At 36.2% G+C, this 25,664-nt stretch overlaps 2 protein-coding genes across 2 annotated transcripts; one reads left to right on the forward strand and one right to left on the reverse strand.

Annotated features, from left to right (window-relative positions):
* Positions 1 to 1,122: 1,122 nt before the first annotated feature.
* On the reverse strand, positions 1,123 to 5,843 carry vgll3 (vestigial-like family member 3). Its single transcript, XM_059499327.1, has 4 exons — positions 5,484 to 5,843; positions 4,102 to 4,432; positions 2,821 to 3,300; positions 1,123 to 1,639 (listed from the first exon to the last, which is right to left on the reverse strand). Exons 1-4 carry the CDS (start codon positions 5,604 to 5,606, stop codon positions 1,599 to 1,601), a joined length of 975 nt encoding a protein of 324 aa, XP_059355310.1. The 5' UTR covers positions 5,607 to 5,843; the 3' UTR covers positions 1,123 to 1,598.
* Positions 5,844 to 12,839: 6,996 nt separating this feature from the next.
* On the forward strand, positions 12,840 to 22,960 carry chmp2ba (charged multivesicular body protein 2Ba). Its single transcript, XM_059499644.1, has 6 exons — positions 12,840 to 13,044; positions 15,850 to 15,941; positions 18,499 to 18,693; positions 20,604 to 20,706; positions 22,098 to 22,204; positions 22,614 to 22,960. The coding sequence occupies exons 1-6, from the start codon at positions 13,011 to 13,013 to the stop codon at positions 22,731 to 22,733; spliced, it is 651 nt and encodes a 216-aa protein (XP_059355627.1). The 5' UTR covers positions 12,840 to 13,010; the 3' UTR covers positions 22,734 to 22,960.
* The last annotated feature ends 2,704 nt before the right edge of the window (positions 22,961 to 25,664 follow it).

Here is a 25,664-nt window from a genome sequence, read left to right on the forward strand (position 1 = left end):
ACTTTGATTTGTTTCATAATTATGATAATGATAAATATAGTTAAAGTGTACTGTTGAATGCACTGACAAGCATTTACATCAACTAAAATATTATCGAAACTTGTGTCACATATTTAAATATATGTCATTTGTTGCTTGCTATATAGTACATTTAAAATATCTGAACTTTAAATATAATACCAAATAACTCACTACAGCTAAAATTATAATCAAGTACGTGTGGTTTAGTATGTTAGCCAGCACATCAAAATAAGTGCACTTCTTTAAAACCATGACGAACAAATATGTCAAATCTAGTTCGAAGGAAAGCTTCTAATTTTGATGTTACTTCAAAGTTCACTTTCTAAACATGCACTTCAGTAGCCTTTTCATTTATTAATATGAAATTATCTGCAAATACAGTAAAAAAAACACACCACGAGTGTACCTTTGAGTTATTTATCCTGGAGTAGTGTTTAACTGTGTGTCAGTATGGAGCAGCTGCAGATCTCACACATTCACACTGCCACAGGACAAGCAGCCCAACAGCTGTCTTTTACCACGAATATCATGCAATATCTGGCACTGCGCTTGCATAAAAATATGTAAAGCTGCAGCTCTCCAAAATAATGTTTGATTTCACACCAGACTGCATATTCTACGCTCTTTGCATTCTTCGTGTGGATTTGGGTCAAAGAAACACGGAGGGGCTGATCGCCACATTCTTTGGGTTTATCTGGACCTCTATTAGGACGTATCTGCAGTGGATGAGAGGAGTCTGTTTTAACTGCAATTGTTCAAGTCGCCTCGGATCGCCAGACAGGAAGCGCATACCAACTTTTGACATTTAAGAGCATTCACATAAACATTTTTGCAATATAACTCCATTTATGACACGTCCCAGATTGTGCATCTTAAATGTGAATGGAATGACACTACCCCTTCTGGGACGTTGCGTTCTCCTATTTCCTTCCCAAAATTGGTCAAGAGCAGCATAAGCAGTGTTTTGGTGCCACTGACCTCTCAAATGCCTTATTGATGAGGCAAAGTAAACAGATTTGAAATAAAGCGCTACGACTGACAACATTTAAAGAGACAGTAAATCACTGAAATGATTTAATAAATGCATCCAAACACAACAGATTGTTTGCCAATAAAACTTAGCAGTTTATGTATAGCAGTAAAACTAATGACTTGTTGCTCAAAGGCAGATGATTTGACATCAAAAATAGTCACGGACAGAAAACACAAGACAAATATATTAAAGTAAATCAAGATCTTCTCACACATTTCTACCTGCTGTACGAATACAATGAGTTCTTTCAACAGAACCTGTGGTAAGTACATAAATGCAGTTCTAAAGCATCAACCGTCTCGAGAAAACCTCTTTTGAGTAAAGAAAGAGGGGGATACACCCCTTAAACTTCATTTGGGGTCCACAGCTCTTTACAGAAGTGTCCAGAACTTGATCTCTGTCCATGAGCGGGCACAAGCTCAGACAGGATGGCTTTCCCCAAAGCTGTTTTGGTGCTCGTCTCACTGATAGAGACCGATGTTCCCCTGAATAGTTCCCAAGAAAGTCCAGTCTCAGGCGTGGAGTCCAGTGAATCTCCTCTGTCTCAGAACCAAACACTGGCCTTCGCTTTGTCTTGATCAAGCGCTGAGGGTAAGCAGATAAATCATTAAAACATGTTCGCTTTACTCAGCAACGTAACATTTGGGGTGTGTGGTATGATGGTTTATCATGTAGGAAAACAGAAATGTGTCGTATGTCATTTATACAGCATATATATAGATATATATAATAATTTATGCATCACAGACACCACATTTAAAAAAATAAAATAATGTTCATTAAATTCTGAAGATTACAATAAAGTGTTATTAAACTCTATTTTAAATATATGTGTCAGCAAAAGGAATCTAAATGTAAAAATAAAGAAAATGATGCACAAATATTCAATATGTACAAGTATCCAACATCGACTAACATATCCAATACTGCCCCAGATATATTAGCCTGTAACTGATATGGTAGTTATATTTCATGCATCAAAGCATATAAATCTGGCTTTACATTATTTAGATGTAAAAGCAAATTATAGAACAATGTGAAAAGTTTGACATTCTTCAAACTAGTCAAGACAAGGAAGAACTAGATATAAAAGGGATTATTAGGCAGTATGAGTTTTAATATGAATTTTCATTTGAGTGTTTTGTGTCTTTAACTCATAATGTGAAGCTGTTTTTGCACTGATGCTTGACTTATTTGTTATGTACTAAAAGTTAGGGGTCAGAAATTAATACTTTTATTCATGAAATGATGCATTAAATTAATCAAAATTGCATTAAATTATTCAAAATGACAGTAATGACATTTATAATGTTACAAAAGATTTCTTTTTCAAATGAATTTTGCTTATATGTACTTTATATTCATTAAATAATCCTGATCAAATCAGCATATTAGGATGATTTCTGAAGGATCATGTGACACTGAAGACTGAGTAATGATGCTGAAAATTCAGATTTAAATCACAGGAATAAATTACATTCTAAAATATATTTAAATAGACAACAGTTATTTTAAATTGTAATAATATTTCACAATTTTACTGTAATTTTAATTAAATAAATGCAGCCTTGCTGAGCATAATACTTATATTAGTCTTACTGACCCAAAACTTTCGAAAGGTAGTGAATGCAACAACTGTAAAGTATTTAATCCACTAAATCTTCCAATAATCACATGGTTATTTCCAACAAAAATGACTATGCTATGATAATTTAAACAACCCATAACACTGCATATGCCCCCATGCTGTAGAAGTGTTGTCTCACCTGTATCATGATAGATGTCCACTGACCCATGGAAAGAAGTGGGCCAGCTTGGTGCTGGGATGCTACTCGGCTCCAGCTCAGTTTTGATTCCGTCTGTGCAGGACGTGGGGCTGCAAGACGCTCTCACACCGGGCAGCAGAAGCGGGCTGAAGCGCGGGTCCAGAGCGGGGCTGTGGGCGTGATGGAGCACGTGGTGGGCGTGGGAGTGTGGGGGTGGGTGACGGGGGTGCATGTGAGGGTACATCTCGTGCACGTGAGGGTATCCCGCTCCACCCTGTGCTCCTAGGCCGTAGTGCCAGGAGTCAGTGAGAGCAGAGGGAGGGTGCAGGCCAGTCTGCGCGAGGCTGTGGCTGCTCCAGAGGCCAGCGTCTGCAGGGTGGAAGGCAGCGGCGAGGGGGAAGTCCGGGTGAGAGGAGGTCTGAGACGGGTAGCCACTACCCCACAGGGACGACGGATGACCCTCAGAGTGGGAGTTTCCTTCTGAAACACAACAAAGTTCCTTAATATCTGGATATCTGATTTAAATGGTTTTGTAGTATCCTGCCATACGGTCACCGTATGATCCTGGATCAACATTATTGTCCAAATATATAGACCTAACCCTATCCCTACCCATAAGTTATCCCTAAAACCAGAGGGAAATGATGGTTGAATAAGTTCAATTCCCTCAATTCTGATTGGTTGATTGAAATGTTGTTCTAGGATCATTTTGCACTTGGTGAAATCACATTCACCCCTGTCATACCAAGAAAAATGTGTGGTGGAACATGCGTACAAAATTTCTATTATGATTATGAAGTTTGTTTTTGGATCAGTTTGCCCCTGCAAAGGTCATGGTTAAATGCAGAAAAAATGGTATGTATTTTGTTATGATAGTTTCCCAACTTCCCTATAAGGGTAGTTACATTTAGGCATTTGGAAGATGCTTTCATCCGAAGAAATTGACACTTCTTTGATGTTTTGGTGCCCAGTTTTGATGGGAATCAGACCCATAATTTTGGCTTTGGGATGATCTCACTCTTTGAGCTTCAGGAAAGCACATTTTTTCAACTTAAAATGTTTACAAATAGTTACACCACTGTTTATAAAATGCACAAAAATGTAAAATATACTTTTAAATTTAGAGTGACTGCATTCATTAAATTGTCAATTTGACCCACAGATTTTGAACGTAACGATGGTTCGTTTCAATTCCATTAATAACTACATTTATCTATAAGCACTATTATTGGATTTTAGGATTACAAATATTGTAGATTCCCATTAAACACTGTCTTCTACCTTTCCATGGTCCTCCAGAGTGAAGTCTGCCGGTCTTGGCATCATTGCTGAAGGCGCTGGGCTGACTCAGTGCACGTGAGAAATGCTCGTCCACCACATCCCCAATGTCTCCACGGAAATAGGTGAAGACCACACACCTGGCACTCAAGTACTCGGCCTCGGCGGGCTGCGTCTCCTTGCAGCGCTCCTCTTCTCCAGCGCTCTGCTCCTCCTCTCGTGGACGCCCGGGCTCAGGACGGGGCTTCAGCGCTCCAGACTGCTTCCTCTGGCCACAGTCCGAGGGAAACTCCTCTGAATCCTGCATCCTGCTGTAGACACTGAACTTCTTCTGCTGAAAGACACAGATAGTGAAGAATAACTGCTCAGGTGTTAATAGCACACATTCACCACCTGGTCTTCCACCAAAATAGACTGAATCGATGGCCCAGTGCCCACTCTTGGCACATTAGTGGCACGCTGATTTACGCCAGTGAAGATTTTCGTACAAGAGACTGTTTAAACACATTCAGCTGTAATTCACTGCATGGAATTTGAGGAATTCTATATCGAATGTCATGCGGTTTTATTTCATAACAGTAGTCTTTAGATAATAAATCAGTTGGGAGACAGTCTTATTATTATAGTAAGTATAGTTACAGTCTTACTATTATAAAAATAACAATAAATGATGCAAAAATGACATCCAAGTAATCTTAAGACAAACCCTAACCTTGTAGTAAGTAGATGTAGTTAATTATTATTGCTCAGTACTTAAATGTATAATTACAACATAACAGGGGCAGCTTAAAACAAAACGTAACCCTAAAATTTTAAAGAAAATAAGCTTCATGAACTGCATCTTGACTCTGAGATGTTTTTGAACAGGGTCTAAACATTTCTTGACTGCAACTTCAACTTTATTAAATATATATGTATATATACAGTTGAACCATATTTTATTCAGACGCCTTCAACATTTCTCACATTTTTACAGTTTATTCGCTATAACTTAGAAATGGCAATAAAATATGACAGAGGTAAACTGTGTCGGAACAAATTCATCTTGATCATATCAGATAACTTTGATAGAAATGTTAGCCGAGCAATGGTTCATTTTGTTCAGTCTATGGTGTAAAATTTTTCATTAGCATATAAAGAAATAACACTTAAGCAAAACAAGGTTAGGTCAAAGTGAATAAATTTTGATCCCAATATTTTTTTTTTTTACTGGTAGTCCTCTGTATGAAGAAATTTTGGGTGTAATATGTCACAGTTTACTGTATTCTGCTATCCTCACTTAAAGAAATGAACTATAGCGTCCTGCACCCATATATAAATATCTGAAGCAGAACTTTTTTTAACTCTTCATGAGTTGTGTGTGTCAGCCCTATTATATGGCATACCTGCTGCTGCTGCTGCTGCTGCTGGTAATATGCCGCTTTGTAAGCCGCTGCTGCTGCTGATGTCGTGGGCAAGTAGTGATGAGCTCCATAACTCTGATGATACATAACATCCAAACAACTCATGGCAGAGGATTAGACGATCTCAAGAGGCTCTTCAGGAACACGGCAGCTTCCTCAGCCACAGATACATGTTGTCATCATTCCCCCCCCAATATAAACCTGAGCGTTGACAAAAGCTCCGCGGTTTGTGAAAGAGAATATTAGCATAAAAACAAAAGTGTCCCCATCGAGGCTTCACCACCTACAGACAGACAGCGCATCAAAATAGAGCGACAGGCGCGAGCTGCTCGTGGAAGTTACAGCAGCTGCTCTGATTGGTGGGAAGTTTGGAGCGCTGCGATCTGATTGGTGGAACCAGGGCTTCGCTGAATAAACTGAAACATATATTCACAAACCACACTAGTAAAAGAAAAGCCGCTTGATAAAGAGTTATTATCTTGTAAACGCTCAAAGCTAACTCTTAAATAATACTTAACAGATACTTGGCTGAGGTTGTCATGGGCATTAGCTACGCATTTGTTTTTCATTATTGCTTTGCATGCCTAAACTTAATTTATGTTCACTTTATGGTCTTTGATAATATGGTATATTAGTTGGTAATGGTAATATGTTAAGCGCTTGAGGGGAAATTGTAATAACTGTGGTTTTGATTTTACGTCTTGTCCTCATAATTAGCAATGTTTTAGGTAGGTTTGCATTAGGCACGTGCTGCCACCTGCTGTAGACCAACTGAGTGTCCAAACCACAATTTACCTTGCGGTTTCTTTTTCAGATTTAACATTAGACATTTAAACATTCTGTCAGACAAAGAATTCATCTTTTTATTTCTTTATTCATTTTTTGTTTTGTTTTAAAAACCTGCATTGTGTTTTATTTAAAAGTAAAATTAATAATATTATGTATAACAATTTATGTTAAATTATTACATTTTTATTAAATGCTGATAAAAGCTTTAGCAGAAAAGTAGTTGAGAGTTTTTATGTATTTGCATATATCCACTTTTCAATAATTAATTGTTTACAGTACAACATCATGACAACAGGGATGACTAAACAGATGAAGTGATGAAAGAATGACGCTCTTATGACAGAGTTTGTTAATTTATTTACAAAGTTGGGAACCAGATTAACACATGAGGACACAACCTCAAGTCTTTAGAATAGACAGGATATATACAACACTGGTCTTTATTTCTATTTTTAATAAACCGAATATGTCATATTACAGAGAGAGAGAGAGAAGTTGGAAATGAAAGGCAGGTGGATAGAGTGAGAAGAAATGGCTTTTAATTGACCCATGACCCATTTTACATTTGCAAACATAGCAAGAGAAGAATATATGATTATATTCATGATCTACTATAAAGTAATGGATCAACATTTTGATCATTTTATCAACATTTATTATCATGATATGTACCAATAATCAATATAAAAAAAATAAAAAAACCTTGCATTAAGACTAGTCAAGGACAGAACCGGAGAGCAGCATCAGAGTACTTATTCATTGTAACAAAGCAACCTAATGAGATGGGGAGCCATTTAGAAAATACAAGATGGTTCATTATATTATTAATTTGCCCTGCCTAGCTCTGTTCCCAGTTGTTGTTTGATCTCATCTGCTCATGTAGACAGGGCTGAACTTGTCATGACAAATGGTTTATTCACTCTGATGGTTAGACAGAATGCAGAAAGAGATGCGAATAATTCAGTGGTGTTGTGATACTAAGTTTATCTAGGGCACAGTCTGGGTAGGACATCAGGACACACACACACACACACACACACACACACACACACACACACACACACACACACACACACACACACACACACACACACACACACACACACACACTTTCAGTACAGAGCAATGAAGACTTCTCCTGTCGATCCAAGTTAATCCTACAGGCCTAACTGCATGAATCTCCACAGTGTTCCACTTTCCTCTAATATAACTCTTATGATAATTCTTATCATGTTCATAATCTTTTTTCATAAGTGTTTGAGCAGGAAACACAGAAGAGCTATAGTAGTGAATTAGTTCTCTCTCTGCCTCACAGCTAACAAAGGATTGCTTCAAAGGATCAAATTCCTCTGACACACATTTTAATAAATCCCCCATGTGGTGGAGTAATTTTACTTGTGAACAACGGAAATTAAAGTACAATAAAATAAAGTGTGATCATTACATTTTCTTCTGATCATTACAAATACGTTCTTATTTGCTTTCATATCACTATAGCATTTAAAACAAAGTTCATAATTTGTTAATTCTAGATGGAAGCAAAGGTTACAGGTTGATGGAAAGAGGTTTTTACCTGTAACTATAAAGTACTGTAGGGGTGAGTTAATACCCACTTCATTTTATAAATCCACTTGCTGAAAAAAATGGGTAAGTACATAAAAAGTCAGGTGTGCATGAATGAGAGAAAAAAATAATAATAAAATGAGTTCAACTGAAATGGGAATGCTGCAGTGTTTCAGCTGTATTCATCATTGCTCCCACGATCAAGTGGTATTTACAGTCTGCACTGCTGGAAGTTGTAACAGGTGTGGCACAAAAGACATACAGGTTGATGCATTATGCAATCTAAATACAATCACTCCAGACAAGACCTTTGCATGTGAGAATTTGCCTGCAGACAAGACTAGAGGTTGAGCGGCATTAACCCTCAATTAAATGCAAATTAGAGTAACACAGCAACTTTGTTAGTGCTGCATTACTGTACTGACAAATGAAGATGGAGATAAACTGACATTATCTAAATCTGTTAGACACTGAAGATAAGATCGACACCCATTGATCTGAATTTCACCTGACAGTCTCACAGTCTATTTGTAATATAATATAATAAAATACAATATGGGTCATTCCTGGAATTTGGTAACATTTCAACTTGGAATATACAATTTTTTAAACTACATGTAATTCATTTTCTAAATACCCCACATCATTGGGCACATATTTTCCCACCTCAGGCATTATATAATAATTTTTATTTTCAGATTTAGACACATATTTTTCTCAGTAAAATAGGATTGGTTTAAAAAGGATTTTACACAGAACTTAAAACCAACATCTACTGCTCATGTGCCCCTGTAATATTTATCATTATTTTCACATTTGTATAGGATTGAAGCTAAAAATACACAAATTGTGCATGGAGGTGGCTGGAAAATGTCTACACTGTACTGTTGAATAAACAGACATTGTTGAGCAGGTTTAGTGGAGTGCTTCTTATTAAGGGTCTATCAATTTAACAACATGTAATACTTATTAGGTCAAGATACAACCAAGATACAACGCTTATTTTTTATTTAAAAAATGTTGAGTGTATCTATGGCAGGATTTATCTTCAGGAAAGTTCTTCTTGAACGTCCTCTCTTCATCTCCTCCAGATGGCTGCGCAGAAGCGTAGCCCTCAGGAACAGATAAATCCCAAGAGTCTCAGGAAGCAGGAGCTCTTAAATGTTTATTCTTTGCTTTAATACTTACTGAAGCCTTCAGTGGGAGAGAACTTACTTGTATGTTCAGCAATCTGTCAGATAAAAAACAATTGTGTTAGTCGGGCATTTCATATCAGTGCACAAGGCTTGATACTCAGAGCAAAAATCCACTTCATGTGTTATTTCTCTTTTTAATAGTTGAAAGACAGATTCCTTGCTGTCGTGGCAGGTTTAAGTAGAGCCCAGTTGAACAGTAATGCTATGGTCAATTGATGTGTTATGATGTTTCATGATTGTTAAAATGAAGCTTGAATGAATGTAGTTATGTTTACATAATGAGCCACAAATTGTGTTAAATTAGATGTTCGTGTGAAATCGTGTATTCTCTAGAGTGCTATAATTCATAAGCTTCACAAGACACAGAGAACACTGCAATATCTCCACCAGAATGAGGTAATCATGTGCATAACTATCCCATCATGCCTTTAGGCAGTGTTAGCAGTTATCTCTACGACATCAGTGAGGCATAAGGTTTAATGGAGTTCAATTTGTGTCACGGGCAAAATCAAAGAACATCATTTCTTGGTGAAATTTAAAATCCTTCCCCAAGACAAATGGTGAAATATGTCACAGATATCTTAATGGGAACTTCAACAAGCATGTCCTAGGATACAAAGATCCTCTTCACATTTTTAATTGTTCAGAAACAATCCAGCTGGTTCAGAAATCTCATTGTCACAGTCGTCCTGCATTACAAATTAAAATGTTAATTGCATATGCGACTCTTGAAAGGAGGCTCCTTACTGCTGGTGTGACCACCATAGAGCAGGTTCAGATTCAGGCTTTTCATGTTAATTGGTCACCTTCATTATTGTTCATTTAAATAAATGTGTCACTCTATCAGAACCATCTTCTGCACTGATTGGACTATGAGCACCAGATAATTGGATGGTTTGCTTTTCTATTGAAATATAGTCCTTTTGGAAATTTTGCTTTTTGAAGAAAATTTGTGATTAATGTCATGTTAAAATAGTTTGAGACAATCACACTGTTATTTGCTCTTTGAATGTCATTGGAAATATCAGATGGATTAAACAATGAATTGTTTAAAACAGGGTTTTAGCAGGTTTTGTGAATGCAAATGTAAGACATTTTAAGACAAAGTAAAGAAATAAGGAATAAATTGAAAAGAACAATATGTCAGTATGTTCACTTAGTGCAAATATTTTGTATTAACAACTCATCAAAGTGGGAAAATACAACTTTCAACTGATCTCTATTACTTTAGAATTAATTATGTATATATATATATATATATATATATAATCTTTTTTTTTTTGCAATGCATGCAACATTTACTGCCATGACTCTATACATTTAAGACTTGAACTTAAAGACTACGCTGATTTAGGACCTTTAACTGCAAATAACAAAACAAAAAAAAAACACTTTTTGTCTTAAGCATTTTGTCAAAACACTTAAGCATGCCGTCTGATGAAAGCTTTCCGTTATGATCATTGTCAGCTTATTAGACACATTAAACATTCCATTTTAGGAAAATTGTTCAGAACACAATGAATTGTCAAGCAAGCTTTTGTCAGTAACAAACCTCACCGATTCAGTCACAGGTCCTTCATTCTGCTGTGCCAGCACTTTTAGTAATTAACAGAGAATGTGGTTAATTCCCATGCATCTCTGCCTGAATTGCTATAATTATACAGCTTGTACTGAGACCTCCGTTTGACCATGAGCAGTGCTGGCACACAAACTCTGTCTAGACTTTCCATTTCTGAAGGACTGCGTTCCTCTATGCCTCTATGAAGGACTCGTCCTCCTGATGCCCTTCTGCCTTTAATGATTTTAATTCCCCATGCAAATACCATTCATTTGACTCAGTTGAATAATTCTGGCCTCAGTTTAACCCTAAGGCTGTAGTTACTACAGTGCAGAAGAAGACCTTCCTTTGGGACCCCATTTAGGTGTGCAGCACCTCACTTGATCATTTCAAGGCTGAGGGTGTCGTTGTGTGCCACTATCCATGCATTGAACTGATTAATTATGTGGTCATTATCAGTGTATGTGACAAGCACTGCATGCAGAATATGTCGCTGCACTCCTGTGTGTGTGTTAGGAAAACTCAACAGGGGTGATAATCTCTCATTAACGTAATCCCTAGTTGGCATCCAGTACAATATTGCACGGGACACTCTGATGCTGTATTCTTCCCGGGGCAGATGGAGTGGAATCAGTCACTCGATATATTATTGCCCTGCCACCAGTTCAAAGCAGTCGGGCAAAACGCATTCATCATCATGAAGATGTGGCCACTAAATCAGCATGATGAGACCCAGATTCAACGCTCCTTGTTTGCATACATCTATAAGTCTGTCTTGTTAACAGTCATGCCTTGAACACTTGCATTATAGTGTCATAAAAATTATTTTGACAGTCTAAGGTGATTAATTTTACATTGCATGACTTATTATAAGACAAAACTACTGCATCTCTTTAAATAAATGATATTGATGGCATCGAAGTGGAAGGATTAGCAATGGATTGTAGATCAGTACAGCTCCTCTAAACAGCAACACCATACCAGGAATAGTGAAAGTATCTAATTTCACAGATGAGATATCTTACTTTTTATTATTGTCTGGAAACATAGTTAGCACATTAGCATTAAACGTCTGCCAGCCTCGGGCAAATGCGGGAACAGAGCAGAGAGATAAATGTTTCAGAGGACTCTCTGTGGGACTTCTCCGAAGGCACAGAGAAAGACTGTCTCTAATATGAAACTTAGATTTTAATATACTTTAAAGACACCCTCAATAGCAAATAAAATTGTAGTCTTGTCTCATTATTGCAGGCTAGAATTGGTCTGTGTGCTTGGGGCAAGATGGATCACCAGTGGGCTTATTACCATTATTAGCACATTTAGTGCTAGTCCCTGTTGCCAACCTTGCTGATTGTTGGAAAACATCTCCCTAATAACCTTAACGAGAATAATGCCCCAGGATGCGCCGTGTCCTCCTTAGAGAGAGGGTATAATGTGCTGGGGGGCACACATCCGCTATCCCTCCCAAAGTCACCCCCTGCTCCTCCTGTCTCGCTGGCTCCGCTTTCTTAGCTGTGGGGCAGTAATCTCCTGTCTGCTCCACTTTACCATACCATGAGAATTACACCCACAAGGAACCCAGCCAAAAATTGTTCAGATGGATGGAGCGTAAAATTGATAAGAATATTAAATTTGACAATGCTATGGCATCTATAACCTGCAGTAAAGTCCACAGGAGTGATGGATACTCCAGAAGAATATGGCTTTGTTTATATTACATGATGGTAGGAATTTAAGTGCTTTTGTTATCCAATAAATTTGCTGGAATAAACTGGGGGAGAAAGGATTGTTTTGACTAGACTAGTCATTATGCGGTTAGTTGACATACTGATCTTTTTGTTTATTTGTTTAACTCATGGTCTAAGAATGAATTACTCATTTACATATGAAAGCAAAAGGTGGCGAGTGTCATTTAAACCATCCAGAGTGAGAATCACATTTTGTCCCGACTTCCTCGTTTTAAATGGTCCTACAGTCGTGTGACGAATTACATTTTCTTAGAGAACAAAAACTCAATTACTGCGAGTTCATAAAAACTGCATAAATAATAATGTAGAAGAAATTGTTTTAGATGAATTATGGCAAGTTACACTCCAGGACACTGCTGAAAATGTCCATCACAAAAGCGTGTGCAGTTTGCGAAACTGCTGAAGTGACAGAAGCTCAGAGCGCTTTGTGGAGTGAGGCGCTGCCCCCTACAGGACGTGAAGGAGACCCCCGCTCGTGACGTCCCCACAGCGCGGCGTGACTCTGACATCATGCGAGAGAGTCAGTCAGTTGTGCTGACAAACAAGGAAAACGAGACCTTTGAGAGGATCGATACACAGCTAGGCTCAGGCAGTTAGATAGCTAGAGAAACTAGTTTTACATTGAATTAAAGAGAAAAACAAAGCCTAAGTTATCATGGCATCTCTGTTTAAAAAGAAGACAGTTGACGGTAAGTCACTTTGTTAATTGTTGTATTATAGTTTTTAATGGTTAGATCCCTGATTATAAGTTACACCTGTCTGCCTGCTGCATCTTTTGAAACTTTATCAGCATGTTTGACCTGTTTTTCTATGTTTACTACCTTAAGTCTCAGTCAAAAATGCGGAATGTTTGCTGCTTGTGTTTATAAAGGTGTTTTTGTTATTAATAATGACTGTGAATAAACAATAGTCTACCTGCATTATAATAACAGGTGTTTTATATATTTAAAAAAGAAAGTTGTTTTTATATGTCTGTCGGTGATCCATCATGCGTTATGTCTTCTAAGTTTTTATTTTATTTATAATTATTACATAAATTATCTTCACTGTACCAGAAGTGAAAACGATTAAAATCATCGATTTATCGTGAAAAGTAACAATGCCACTTACCAAGATTAGACAGAATCATGTTGGTTACCTCATATACATGTCCTTTTTAAATTATTTTACATTTAATTTATTTTTATTTTTTTAACAACATTATAGATGTTTATTATATTGAGAGCTCAACAGTCCCTTAATGGACAGCATTGTGAAGATCAAACTGATTTCTGAATATTTGGCATAGTTAGCTGGTTAGATTAACAGGTTATCTGCCTCAAGACTCAACTCATTGTATCATTCAAACACTTCCATTTAAACCTGTGGTTAACAATAGAAACACTCATTCATAACTTAATAATCATCATTTTAAAGACCGTACTTATCTTTTTTTTTGTTTTAGGCTTTTCATTTGTTTATTTATTTTTTAGCATTGTAGCATTATTTAAGAGAATGTTTTAAAGTTCTTATTTATTTATTTGCTTTTGTCAGCTATTAAAATAGCTACTGCCTATACAGCCTTCTACACATGGCACAGTCTATAATACATGACTGACGTTTATCAGTGAAGCAGAAGAGTTGGAGGTAAACTGATATAAAATCATTTGAGTCAGTCATAGTCTTTACTCACATTCTGATGCTGTTGTCATGGTCAAGCTGAATTCCCATCATTCCCGAGCCTCTGTCCTCTTGACCTTCGTGCCCAAGGTGAGCCATCGTGGCAAACTATCCTCTCAGATGGCAGAGTTGGTTGAGCTCAGCGAGTTTTGTGGACGATAACCCTCCCTCAATACTACGTTTGCGATACGTCATCTTTTGCGTAGACTTGTACGTGTACACAAACTCTCATCAAGGTTTAGAGATGGGCAAGTAACTAAATTATTATGATAATTATGTAAAAAAACAAAAACTCTTTGTGACTTTTTTGTACTTTATTTTTGTACAATATGAATGAAGTTTTAGTTTCACTTTATTATTGACACACATGTAGAATTATATCCAATTTTTTTTACTTTCATACATTACATAAATCATACTTTTCAGAATTTTTAAACTAATATTTAAACAACTTCATTAGATTTTTCTTTTTACTTACATAATTATATTGGTTTATATATATATATATATATATATATATATATAATATTTATTATTTATTTTATTTTCAATTTATTTAATTTTATTTTATTTATATTTGATTTCTACTAACTTTTTGATCAGTTTGCATGGTTTTTCCTTATCTCAAATCGTTAATTTTAACATTTTTAATTATTTTATTAAACTTTATCCCCCTATAATTTAATTTATTAACTTTTTTTTACAACTTTTCTTGTATTTTCTGTATACCTTTGTCCTCTGTTGCTTCTAATATTGACAGTTTAACCTCACGGGATGCTATGATATGATTGGCATTCATGAGGGCACATGTTGGGCTGATTGCTGTGTATGAGAGCGTATCTTCCCTTTAGGCGTTGTGGCTGAACTCTGCCATCCTTAGAGGAGGAGTATGAAGAGGATCCTTATGTTCACTGCATGTGTTTAACTTGTCCCTCAAATGCATGAAAACAGAAAGAGCATGATCTTGCTCGCTTTGCTCCCAAACAAAGTTTTTTTTGGGCTCCCCGGGCTCATGAAAGCACTTTTCATTTCATTAACTGCAATATTCAGATCCAAAATAGACTGTGAATCAAGCCCATTTAAGTCCTCTTGTGGTTAAGGTGCCTAAATACATTTTCTTCCTTAACGGGAGCATAGCAGTTTTTCTTGACCACAAATACTGGCTGTATTCTTCAACAAACAACAAAAATAGTACAAACAAATTTAGCTTAAGCAGTGATAATTATTTTAAGCATGATGTGGAATTACCATTACGTTATGCTTTCCTATTTTATTTTATTTTATTTTTATAAAACAAAATCACACAAAACACAGTTGTGAAATTTTGTATATGCAAACCACTCATATTTTCTTTAGATTTTAGTTATTACTACAGTGCAAAGAGTTATAATGAAAAATATTATTACATTTTAATTTTATTTTTAATTTCTGTTGAATGTTCTGCTGCTTAACATTTTTGTAGAAACCGCGATACTTAAAGAATCTTTCGTAACAGTTCACCATAGTCTCCTACTCTCTTGATGAATGTAATGCATCCCTACTGAAGAAAAATATTTTCTTTAAAAAAAAAATCATACATTTGAACAGTAATGTGTATATATTGTACAGTACAGTATATAAAAACTGTGTAAATAAGTTGTAGCGGAACTTTTACATTGTTACTGTAGATTGTCGCCTTTATGAATTTTTTTTTTTCTGTGGCTGAATAAGTGAGAGACCAAAGGAGGAGGGGGAAAAAAGGATGGAGAAAAACTCTCAGTTTCAGATCAGTGAACTGTATGAGGATTTTTCAGACGGTTTTATTGCATGTTTTTCTCTGCCCCATCCTGTCAAAGATATCATTAAAGAGCAGTCCAAAGAGCTGAGAGGCACCCAGAGACAGATCACCAGAGACAGAGCTGCCCTGGAGAGACAGGAGAAGCAAATGGTAAGTGGAACAAAACAGTTTCATATCAGCTGACTTCAACTCCCAGCATCCACCTCTTCCCTTCCAGCACCATGCTTCGCTGCTTATGCCAGAAAGTCATTCTTTGATTTCTTTTATATTGCATCAAAGAATAGAGTTAGATAATTAATTTATTTTTGATCATCCTGCTAATTGCATTTAGAAACAGGTAGATTACGTGGCCTAAAACCGTTAAAAACCACCACACTGTTAAAGCTCAGAAGAATCCAACACTCCCGCTCACTCCCTCCATTTACGTTAATTGTTTCTATGTAAACATAAAAAAGTGCATAATTGCTTCCCAAGAGCGGGGTTCTTTTTTCTTCGTCTTTATTGTAATTAGACATGGATATGCTTTGTTGTCTATTTCATTTTTTTAAATGACCTATATTAGAAGATAGCTGCAGGGCGGTCATGTGCCGCTGCTTTAATATCCCACACACGTTGACAATCTGGGGTACAATTTAAAGAGTTTTTGGATGGGGAGGAAATTAGTTTTGGGTTAACTGTTTCTGTTTTTCAGCCTTAAAAAAACTGCTCTAGATGGTGTCATATCTATCAACTGCTGGATAATTATTAGTCATCTGAAGTGGGTCATACTTTGCTTTATCTGGTGTCTGAAAGGGTTTTGTTAAGCACATCAGTCTGTCACCTTTATTCTAGTTTTTCAATCCATAGTGCTGCCTAGTGGCTGACGTGACAATAAAACATCTCTAATAGGCCTGATGCTACAGCTTCATCTCGCTCAGCTCTCTATACATGAATATTTATAATGATGGCATATCAATTTTACCATGGCGAAACCATAAAAAATGCCCTATTCCAGTCATATTTTGTTTGTGACAGGCAAACATAGGCAATATAGACAGAAGCAGCATGCAACATCATTGTGTGTTAAAGTAGGACAGTGCTCTGTGCTTGTGTGCTTGTGTGTGTGTGTGTGTGTGTGTGTGAGTGCAGTTAATGTGTCTGCTCGTGTTTTGCTTAGCAGGCATCATGTGATGTCAGCGCAGCACCTGCTCTAATGTGTGTGATTAGAGTTCATTCTGTCTAATGCGTCTGTTTAGCTGATCAGCATGAGTTTACCTGAGAGACTAACATTAGGAGCACACAAGAGAAATGGTAAAAAGAACATGCCTGAGATTTACGTTATGGATTTAATGACTGACTAAAAGGTGAATATGATCATTTCTGCACAACTTTTGGAACCAAACACAACTGGAAACTGATATATTATTATTTTATATTTGATTTCTTTATTTTAAAATATTTTCAAATGTAATTTATTCCTGTGATGTTAAGGCTGAAATTTCAGCATCATTACTCCAGTCTTCAGTGTCACATGATCCTTCAGAAATCAGAATAATATGCTGATTTGCTGTTTAGGAAACGTTAATTGTTATCAATGTTGAAAACATTTGTTCTGTTTCAAATGATGCATTATTCAGGATTATTTGATGAATAAAATGTTCAACAGCATTTATTTCAAAGAGAAATCTTTTGTAACATTTGAAATGTTTTGACTCTCTCTTTTGGTCAGTTTAATGCATCTTTGAAGAATAAATGATACCCATTCCAAAACACTTCTTCATCATCATTGGTTGAGACTGAAACTTACATGTCAGACCTCTCAAAAATAGTTTTTTGGAAGCGTTTACTCTCTTTGCAATGCCAAACTCTACTGATGGCTTAATTACAGTCAACATTGAAAATTCAGCAGCCAGGTCTGACAAAACATGCACAGAAATAAACCCAAATCATCCCAAATTACACAATTTATAGCAACTTTATGAAACAACAACAAGTGAAAATGGCCATCCTTCTTATAGTCTCTATACATTACAGGAATAGTTTACCCAAACATGAGATTGTTATCAAGAATACCACGACTCATGCGCATTGCTTTCCTTTGCACGTAAACAAGGCGCAGCAAATAAATAAAGGTGCTTAAAAGGTTCTTCACAGCGATGCCCCAGAAGAACCATTTTTGGTTTCATAAAGAACCATTCAGTCAAAGGTTCTTTAAAGAACCACCTCTTTCTTACCTTTTTATAATCTTTGCCACAAAGAACCATTTGTGATACTTAAAGGTTCTTTATGGAACCATTTAGACAAAAAGGTGCTTTCATGGCATCGTGAAACACCTTTACATGTTGTACGTCAGCAGCACCATGCGAAGGAGTTGTGTACATGCAGAGGTACTCTCGATAATGGCAGAAGATTTGATTTGGAGGAGAACAATTGCTGAATAAAGTTTTTCATTGATTTCATCAAGAATAGGGGTGCGCGATAAATATCATCCAATTATTAATGCGCATCTCGTCAGTAAAGCCGGTTCTCTAATCAGCGGTAAATTCCATCAGGTGCGTGATTTCACATAGAGCAGCTGTTAACTGACTAGCTGCACAAATAAACACTGATAATGAACGTGGATTTGCGCAGCTTGTCCTGATGGAATTTACCGCTGATTAGAGAACCGGCTTTACTGACGAGATGCGCATTAATAATTGGATGATATTTATGTGTTTATTCTTAACAGGAAATGGAAATCAAAAAAATGGCTAAGACTGGAAACCGAGAAGCCTGCAAGATACTCGCCAAACAGCTCGTACAGCTCAGAAAACAGAAGAACCGAACCTACGCCGTGAGCTCCAAGGTCACGTCCATGTCCACGCAGACCAAAGTCATGAACTCTCAGATGAAGATGGCTGGAGCCATGTCTACCACAGCGAAGGTGAGATGCTCCGACCTCCGAATGGATCTGCATGACTACCAAATGAGTTATTTCATTGCTGTCCATGGAGGGCTTTAGTGATACCCCCTCATTTCAGGGCTCTACAGCAGTCCCAGTGCTCCCCCACCCCCCGATGACGGCTCTGTATTATTCACATGTAGCCTGATGTTCCCGGGAAGTGCTGGAAAAACAGAATCCCTTATGTAGCGAATAACTTCAAAAGAATCCTTAAACAGGGTTTAATTATCATGTCGTTGAGGGGCTCCTTACTTCACTGCTGTTATTGTGACCCAGTTTATATAGTTTCTGCACAACATTTAGAAACAACTCGTATCAGGGCAGTCTTTATGTGTTGATTCACACTGTCCTTATTACTGCTCATTTGGGGGTTTTCTATGATGCTTGAACAGCATTTGAAGATATGAGACATGTTGTTCCTCTATGGCACTTAGAGCCTTATCCATTTTTTTTTAATAAATGTGATGGCAATCAACCAGAAGGACATTATAAATGCAGTTTATATGGTGGCTTTCTTTGTTTTAAGCAAGCTCTCTTAAAGGACTTGGTTAATAAGATGAATATCTTAATATGACCAGAGGTTTTTTTTATTTTTATATGTATATAGTGTAAAGTTTTTATTGTGTAATTGTATTATTGTTTTTTAGGAGAATTTAAGCTGAATTTTAACACATTATTTAAGCTATTAAAACACATTATAGCATTTTAAATTTAATTTTATAAAGACGTTTTTCTGGTTTTAATTATGTTTTCTGTTTTTATTTCAATTTTAGTTCACATTTTGGTCTTTTGGTTGTGTGTTATTAGTTTATTAGTTTTTGTGTGTTAATCGGTATAGTTTTTATTTATTTAAATTTCACTTTGAGTTATTTCGGTACATTAAATTAAACTAAAATGAAAATATGAATAAACCTTTACTTTTTAGCTGAAAAAGGTTTATGTTCTTTATTTTATTTTTAGTTAACTATAATAACCCTGCTAAATACTGTTTTTATTTTTAAATATAGTTAAGAAAGTGTATTGATCATTAATATATGGGAATACATTTTCATCAATTTTATTGTATATGTAGTTGGCATAAAATAATGTCTGTACAGCACAGCTTTTGCCATGTGAATAGTTTCAGTTGTTCACATGGCATTAAAATCTCAACAACTTGCCTTTGTCTTAAGCCTAATTGTTACACTTTAAATTTTGCATAAGATGGTTAGGTTTATTCATTTTATCTCTGGAGACACTATTTTGTTGAATAGGATGACATGCAAATACACAGTGTGCACTTCTAAAGCCCGTCTTATCTTTACCAATCACTACAGCCATGTAGTGGCATCACATTAAAATGCAGTTTCAGCCATTTAAATTCAGTCTCTGACTACTCATTGATGGGGTGTTGTTTTCTCACTCATTTACAAGCCGTACTCCCGCAAAAAAATTCAGTGTGTGTGTGTATCCAATCCATATTGTATGAGCAAGGAAGCTATTAATATTTCCTCACCTGATTGTTAATGCATCATGGGATTTGTAGTCAATCATAAGCTGGTGTAATAGATATGCGATGGGTGATAATGAGGCTGTGTGTAAATAATTCTCTGTAATCAGATAGGACTCTTCATGTGTGTCTGCCACAGTCTAGAAGCCCAGAGGGACAGTAAAACACACTTCTCTCCATGCAACCTATTTTTATGTTTCGTGTCATCTACTTACTGTACTCCCCCTTCTCACCAAATGGTGTGAAGTTGAAATTTATGTTGAGCTGCATTCAAAATCTATTCTTCCGTGGTGGATTTTTGTCAGCGCATGTGTTTTTTTTATTACCGTTTTGTGCACCGTAAGGATGCCGTGTTTATTCTCTGGGAGTGTGATGGATGGCTTGAACTCTTTCTGTCTTTCAGACTATGCAGACTGTCAATAAAAAATTGGACCCCAAGAAGACAATACAGACGATGCAGGACTTCCAGAAGGAGAACTTAAAAATAGGAATGACGGAGGACATGAGTAAGTTCTTCGACGTGCCTGACACACATTAGAGGCTGGTTTTGTGGTTCTCAGTTGATAGATCTGTTCAGGGGAAAGAAATGATGCTAAATGATATACTGACTATGTATTACATGTTGAGTTGCATTGCATTTTTTGAATTCATCTCACCATATAATTACGCATAGTCAGGATAGCAAAATAAGTAGGCTTATCAGCACTTCCCATATTTAACTTCACATCATAAGCTATTCATCCAGACAACTTTGGCACATTTTATCTATCGCTTGGCTGATGCAGCCAAATTAGCTAGATGCCAACCTGGACAGATTGTGTGACATGCTCTCATCCTCAAAAACCATGTATAAAACTGCATAAATTAAAAGAAAATATAGATCAGACTATATTAAAACGTTCTCAGTTGCAACAAGGGCATAGTTTGTGCACACAGCGTGTTCTGTGCAGTGAATTATTGGCTACAGACAGCACGAAACCATCCAAATTCGTTATTGTGCAATTAACAATTTTGGCACTGTGTTGGGTTGCCACTAATTTCAGTAGCTAGACCTTACGGCAAAAGTTTGAGTGTCATGTAAGTGACCAATCACAATTATTATTTTTTTATGTTATGTTTTTTTTTTTTAATGTGACATTTAGGGCGGTTTTTACATTTAATGCTGAAAAAACTGTGGATAAATCATTTCAAAATTTTAAAATTAATAATGACTTAGGATAATAATGAATTAATTAGTAAAAAAAAAAACATAAAAAATGAGTTGATTGTACAGTAAGTACTTCAAACTAAATTCTAAATATCTTTCAACAGTTTGATGCCACTAACCTGAGATCCTCAGAAGCTCTTGTTCTATCTCTTACCTTGCAAACAAACTTGGTTTCCAGTTGGATTAATGCCCATTAAAGGGATACTTCACCCAAAAATGTAAATTCTGTCATTAATTCCTCAGCCTCATGTCGTTCCAAACTTAAGACCTTCGTTCATCTTCAGAACACAAATTAAGATATTTCTGATGAAATCCAAGAGCTTTCTGACCCTGCATAGACCACAATGCAACTGACACTTTCAAGACCCAGAAAGGTAGTAAGGGCATACAATTACAGTTGAATCACTACGGTATGTCCTTACTACCTTTTCTGGGTCTTGAAAGTGTCAGTTGCATTGATGTCTATGGAGGGTCAGAAAGCTCTTGGATTTCATCAAAAATATCTTAATTTGTGTTCTGAAGATGAACGAAGGTCTTACAGGTCTGGAATGACATGAGTCTGAGGAATTAATGACAGAATAATCTTTTTTGGGTGAAGTATCCCTTTAATTCCGTCTGGATCCTAAAACTGGTTTATTGATTTTGACAGTCTGTCAAATTTCAGTAACTTTTACAACTTTCTGTTCTCAGTCAACGATACACTGGATGAGATTTTTGATGAATCGGGTGATGAGGAAGAAAGCCAGGACATCGTGAACCAGGTGCTGGATGAGATCGGCATAGAGATCTCAGGAAAGGTAGTACGCTTTCTTTCTGTCTGTGTTGTTCTGGCGATGGCCCCAGCGGCTTTCAGCAGATGGCTGGACTCTGGCTGCGATTACTGTAGGCTTTTCTTTAGATTCATGAGATGCAGAATCATCATATCTGATTGCAACAGATGTGTATTCCCTTGGGCCAAAATGTAATACTCATGTTACCATATTCCACAGATTCTTTGTCTTGTTTTTCCCCAAATAAAGTGCTTGGGCTCTGTTTCTATAGAACAGTTGGGATAAATAGTGATCGTATTTGATTGGCGCCACATCTGTTGCCCAAAACAACAGCTAAACGGAGGCTTATGCTGATAGAGTGGCAGCACCAGGTGATCTGTGAAATCTGAAGTTTTACTGCTCAAATAAAGGGCTTTGATTGTTATTGTTTCCGCAGATGGTAAGAGCCCCCTCAGCAGGAAAGATCGTCCCTGGCGCCTCCCCAGCGAAGTCTAAAGTGGCCACCATCTCAGACGCCGAGATCGAGAGACAGCTGAAGGCTCTGGGAATGGACTAAATCTCTTCACCCTCCACACATTTGTACCCACTGCCACCAAAGGACTCAGAGTGGGAAAAGAGAGCGTCTAAGTAATAAATAAAGGAAGAATGTCAATGCCTCTTATTGGGGTATGACAGTGAGTCACTGGAGGAGACTCTGTGGTCAGATATATATACAGCAGATTTAGACGTTCTGACAAAATGCTCTTCAAATCTGCTGCAGATATTTAAAGGTTAAGGATGTCATTTTTGAGCATGATTGGGTGGGGCGGAGCTATCTGTTTGGGTGACCAATAGCAAATTTGGGGGTGGGGATATTAAAAGGTTAATGGTCAAAAATGCATACTTCCCTAATATACACGATGTAAACAGTAGTATGTTCAAATTCACAGTATTCATAAAATAGTACACTAAATTTATCCGCGTGCCCTACTACATTCGTCAAAATTCTGAAGTGCACATCTGGTGGACATTTTACTTTCCCATTCAGAGTGGATTTGTGAATAACAGTGTTGTGGCACAACTGTCACATGACAATGATAACATGGTGAATATTACATCTGGATTGCATTCACACTATTAGAGCATACTTTCGTAACAGTCTGTTTGATTCTGCTAGTGTGCAAAAATGACACACTTTACTTTTAACTTTAAAGGGTGCTACTACTGTGACCATTAATTGTCCTTTAAATCCTTTAAATGTACACAAACATGAAGATTTGGTACTCCATGGAATTCCCATGCATTATAGGGCTAAACATCTCATGTCATGTTAGTTATATAAATACACAAAATTAGATTTTTTTTTGTCATTTTAGGTTATGTATGTCTTAAGGATGTAAGTATTGAAAAAAGTTTTCCTTTGCAGTGAGTTTTTGTATAAACTTTTGAATATATAAAAAAAACATATCTTGCATGAGAATCTTTGTCGATATGATAATGTAATGAAGTCAAGAACCCTTAAACCCTGTCTAATGATCTTGGTAGGTAAAACAAAACTGTGAATCACATGTAAATGATATGCACAGAGTCCATCCAGTTGGAGGAGATCAAACATCATGTTTTAAAATCTGTTTGGATTGTATTCCAGCCTTTAGAAGAACTGCAGTATCAGTTATTCTTTTCAACTTCATCTGTATGTATTTAAAAAGATTTTGTTTTCCATTCTAACCAATAGTGTGTATATAAATGTACAGTTTATGCTTTGATTTGATTTTCTAATTAATAAAGTACCTTCACATTTGTGAAAAAACTGATGTTTAACATATACTATAACCAAATTTGTACAACTATTAAGAAGCCAGCGGAAAATAAAGAGGGTGACCTGTACTGATCTGTTAGAAGTCAAAACATTATGAACCTCTACAATTCTTCTAATGGCCTTTTAGAGCATTTCATTAAATTAGACATCATTAGTCATAATCATAATGAAACATGGTTTTTAAATAAGGTCTTAATGAGTTTGTAGAGTGACCTTTCTTAAATGAACCATGGTGCAGTCCATTAATTTTAAAGTAATTTAATGTGGTATGGATGTGTAACTGCTGCCAGCATTGGGACTGAAAAACCTGTCAAGTGCAGAATCTGCTGAAATACATGTGGACAAATCTATGATTTTGTTTTTTTGTATGATTTTTATTGTATGATTGTTTTTTTTATATATATACTGAAAATGTCAGATTCTGCTAACATTATCCCAGAGTATACTGTATTTATTGCATGCATTATTAGATCCCATGGGGCGATAAGGGATATGTTGCTGACACAGTCAATGGCAAGAGATGATGATCATATAGATCATCAGCCATATCTCTCTGCTGAGAGCGCTTGTGTGCAGGTGAGAGCCTCATTATAACACTGTCAAGAACAATGTAATACTGTAAATAATCCCTCAGTAAAACCCAGCAGAGCTCTGATGATTCCACTGCATGCAGCAGACAACAAATTAAACACATGCCACATACACACATGATAGATACTTAATTCTCTCCCAATGCAATGATGTTTGATTACATCTAATAATCTGAATCACAACACACTTACCATGTTCTTACAATTCATGCAAAGCATGTAAATGTCATGCCTAACACAGATTACTTTATAGAGCAGCTAATGACATGCAGGATTTTATGATAATATGACAGACCAAGCATGACCACATTATTAGTCATTTATTTGGACAAATGTATAATTTCTTTACAAATTACATCACAAAAAGGTTTACTTGCTTCATAAAAAATTCTACAGTGCAATGACACGTTTCCAGGATATGCTTTCAGAATATTTGCATATTTTGCTAATATATTAAACTTTGATTGGAATGCATTTAAATATATGAATGATTATTAAATTATTTTAAATACTTTAAAAAGTATTAAGATGCATTTCTGCCCTTATAAGCAATTTTAAATTTTACCTTCAGGTCAAAAAATATTGTTAAAGAAATCACGTATCCCGTTTTAGAGCAAAAACAATTTTATAAAAATAAATGTGAAAAATGTTGTGTCTTTTAATAGTTCAAGGTTCAATTCCAGTGAAAGGGTTGCTTAAATGGTCTTATTCATTAAAAAATATAATAAAATACAATTTGGACACAAATGTATAAATATCACTGCTTTATAACTTTATTTTAACCCTTTAAAAAAAACATTTAACTAACTGTCAAAGTTTAAAAACATTAAATTAAATAGTAAATTAAATTAAATTAAATAAGTTGTATTTGGACACTAAAAGCACCCCTTTAAATCTATGAATGTGGAGCCCCGCACATGACATGCAAGAAAAAATAAATCAATTGTGCGCACAATTTACTAATTTGTTCCCTCAATGAACTAAAACATTCACACGATAACTACTGAGTTCCCTCGATTTATTATTGCGATTTACTCTAACAATTACCACAATTTATAAATCGAGTGAACGAAATAGTAAATCGAGGGAACGCAATAGT

Source organism: Carassius carassius, chromosome 19, assembly GCF_963082965.1.
Source record: "Carassius carassius chromosome 19, fCarCar2.1, whole genome shotgun sequence".
Lineage (NCBI taxonomy): Eukaryota > Metazoa > Chordata > Actinopteri > Cypriniformes > Cyprinidae > Carassius > Carassius carassius.

Coding starts and splice junctions, on each gene's coding strand:
- vgll3 (XM_059499327.1), bottom strand. CDS start 5,606: ATGAGTTGTTTGGATGTTATGTATCATCAGAGTTATGGAGCTCATCAC. Junction 4,433..5,483: donor AGCAGCAGCAGCAGCAGCAG/GTATGCCATATA, acceptor TGTGTCTTTCAG/CAGAAGAAGTTCAGTGTCTA. Junction 1,640..2,820: donor GGACATCTATCATGATACAG/GTGAGACAACAC, acceptor GCTTACCCTCAG/CGCTTGATCAAGACAAAGCG.
- chmp2ba (XM_059499644.1), top strand. CDS start 13,011: ATGGCATCTCTGTTTAAAAAGAAGACAGTTGACG. Junction 20,707..22,097: donor AGGAATGACGGAGGACATGA/GTAAGTTCTTCG, acceptor TTCTGTTCTCAG/TCAACGATACACTGGATGAG. Junction 22,205..22,613: donor GCATAGAGATCTCAGGAAAG/GTAGTACGCTTT, acceptor TTGTTTCCGCAG/ATGGTAAGAGCCCCCTCAGC.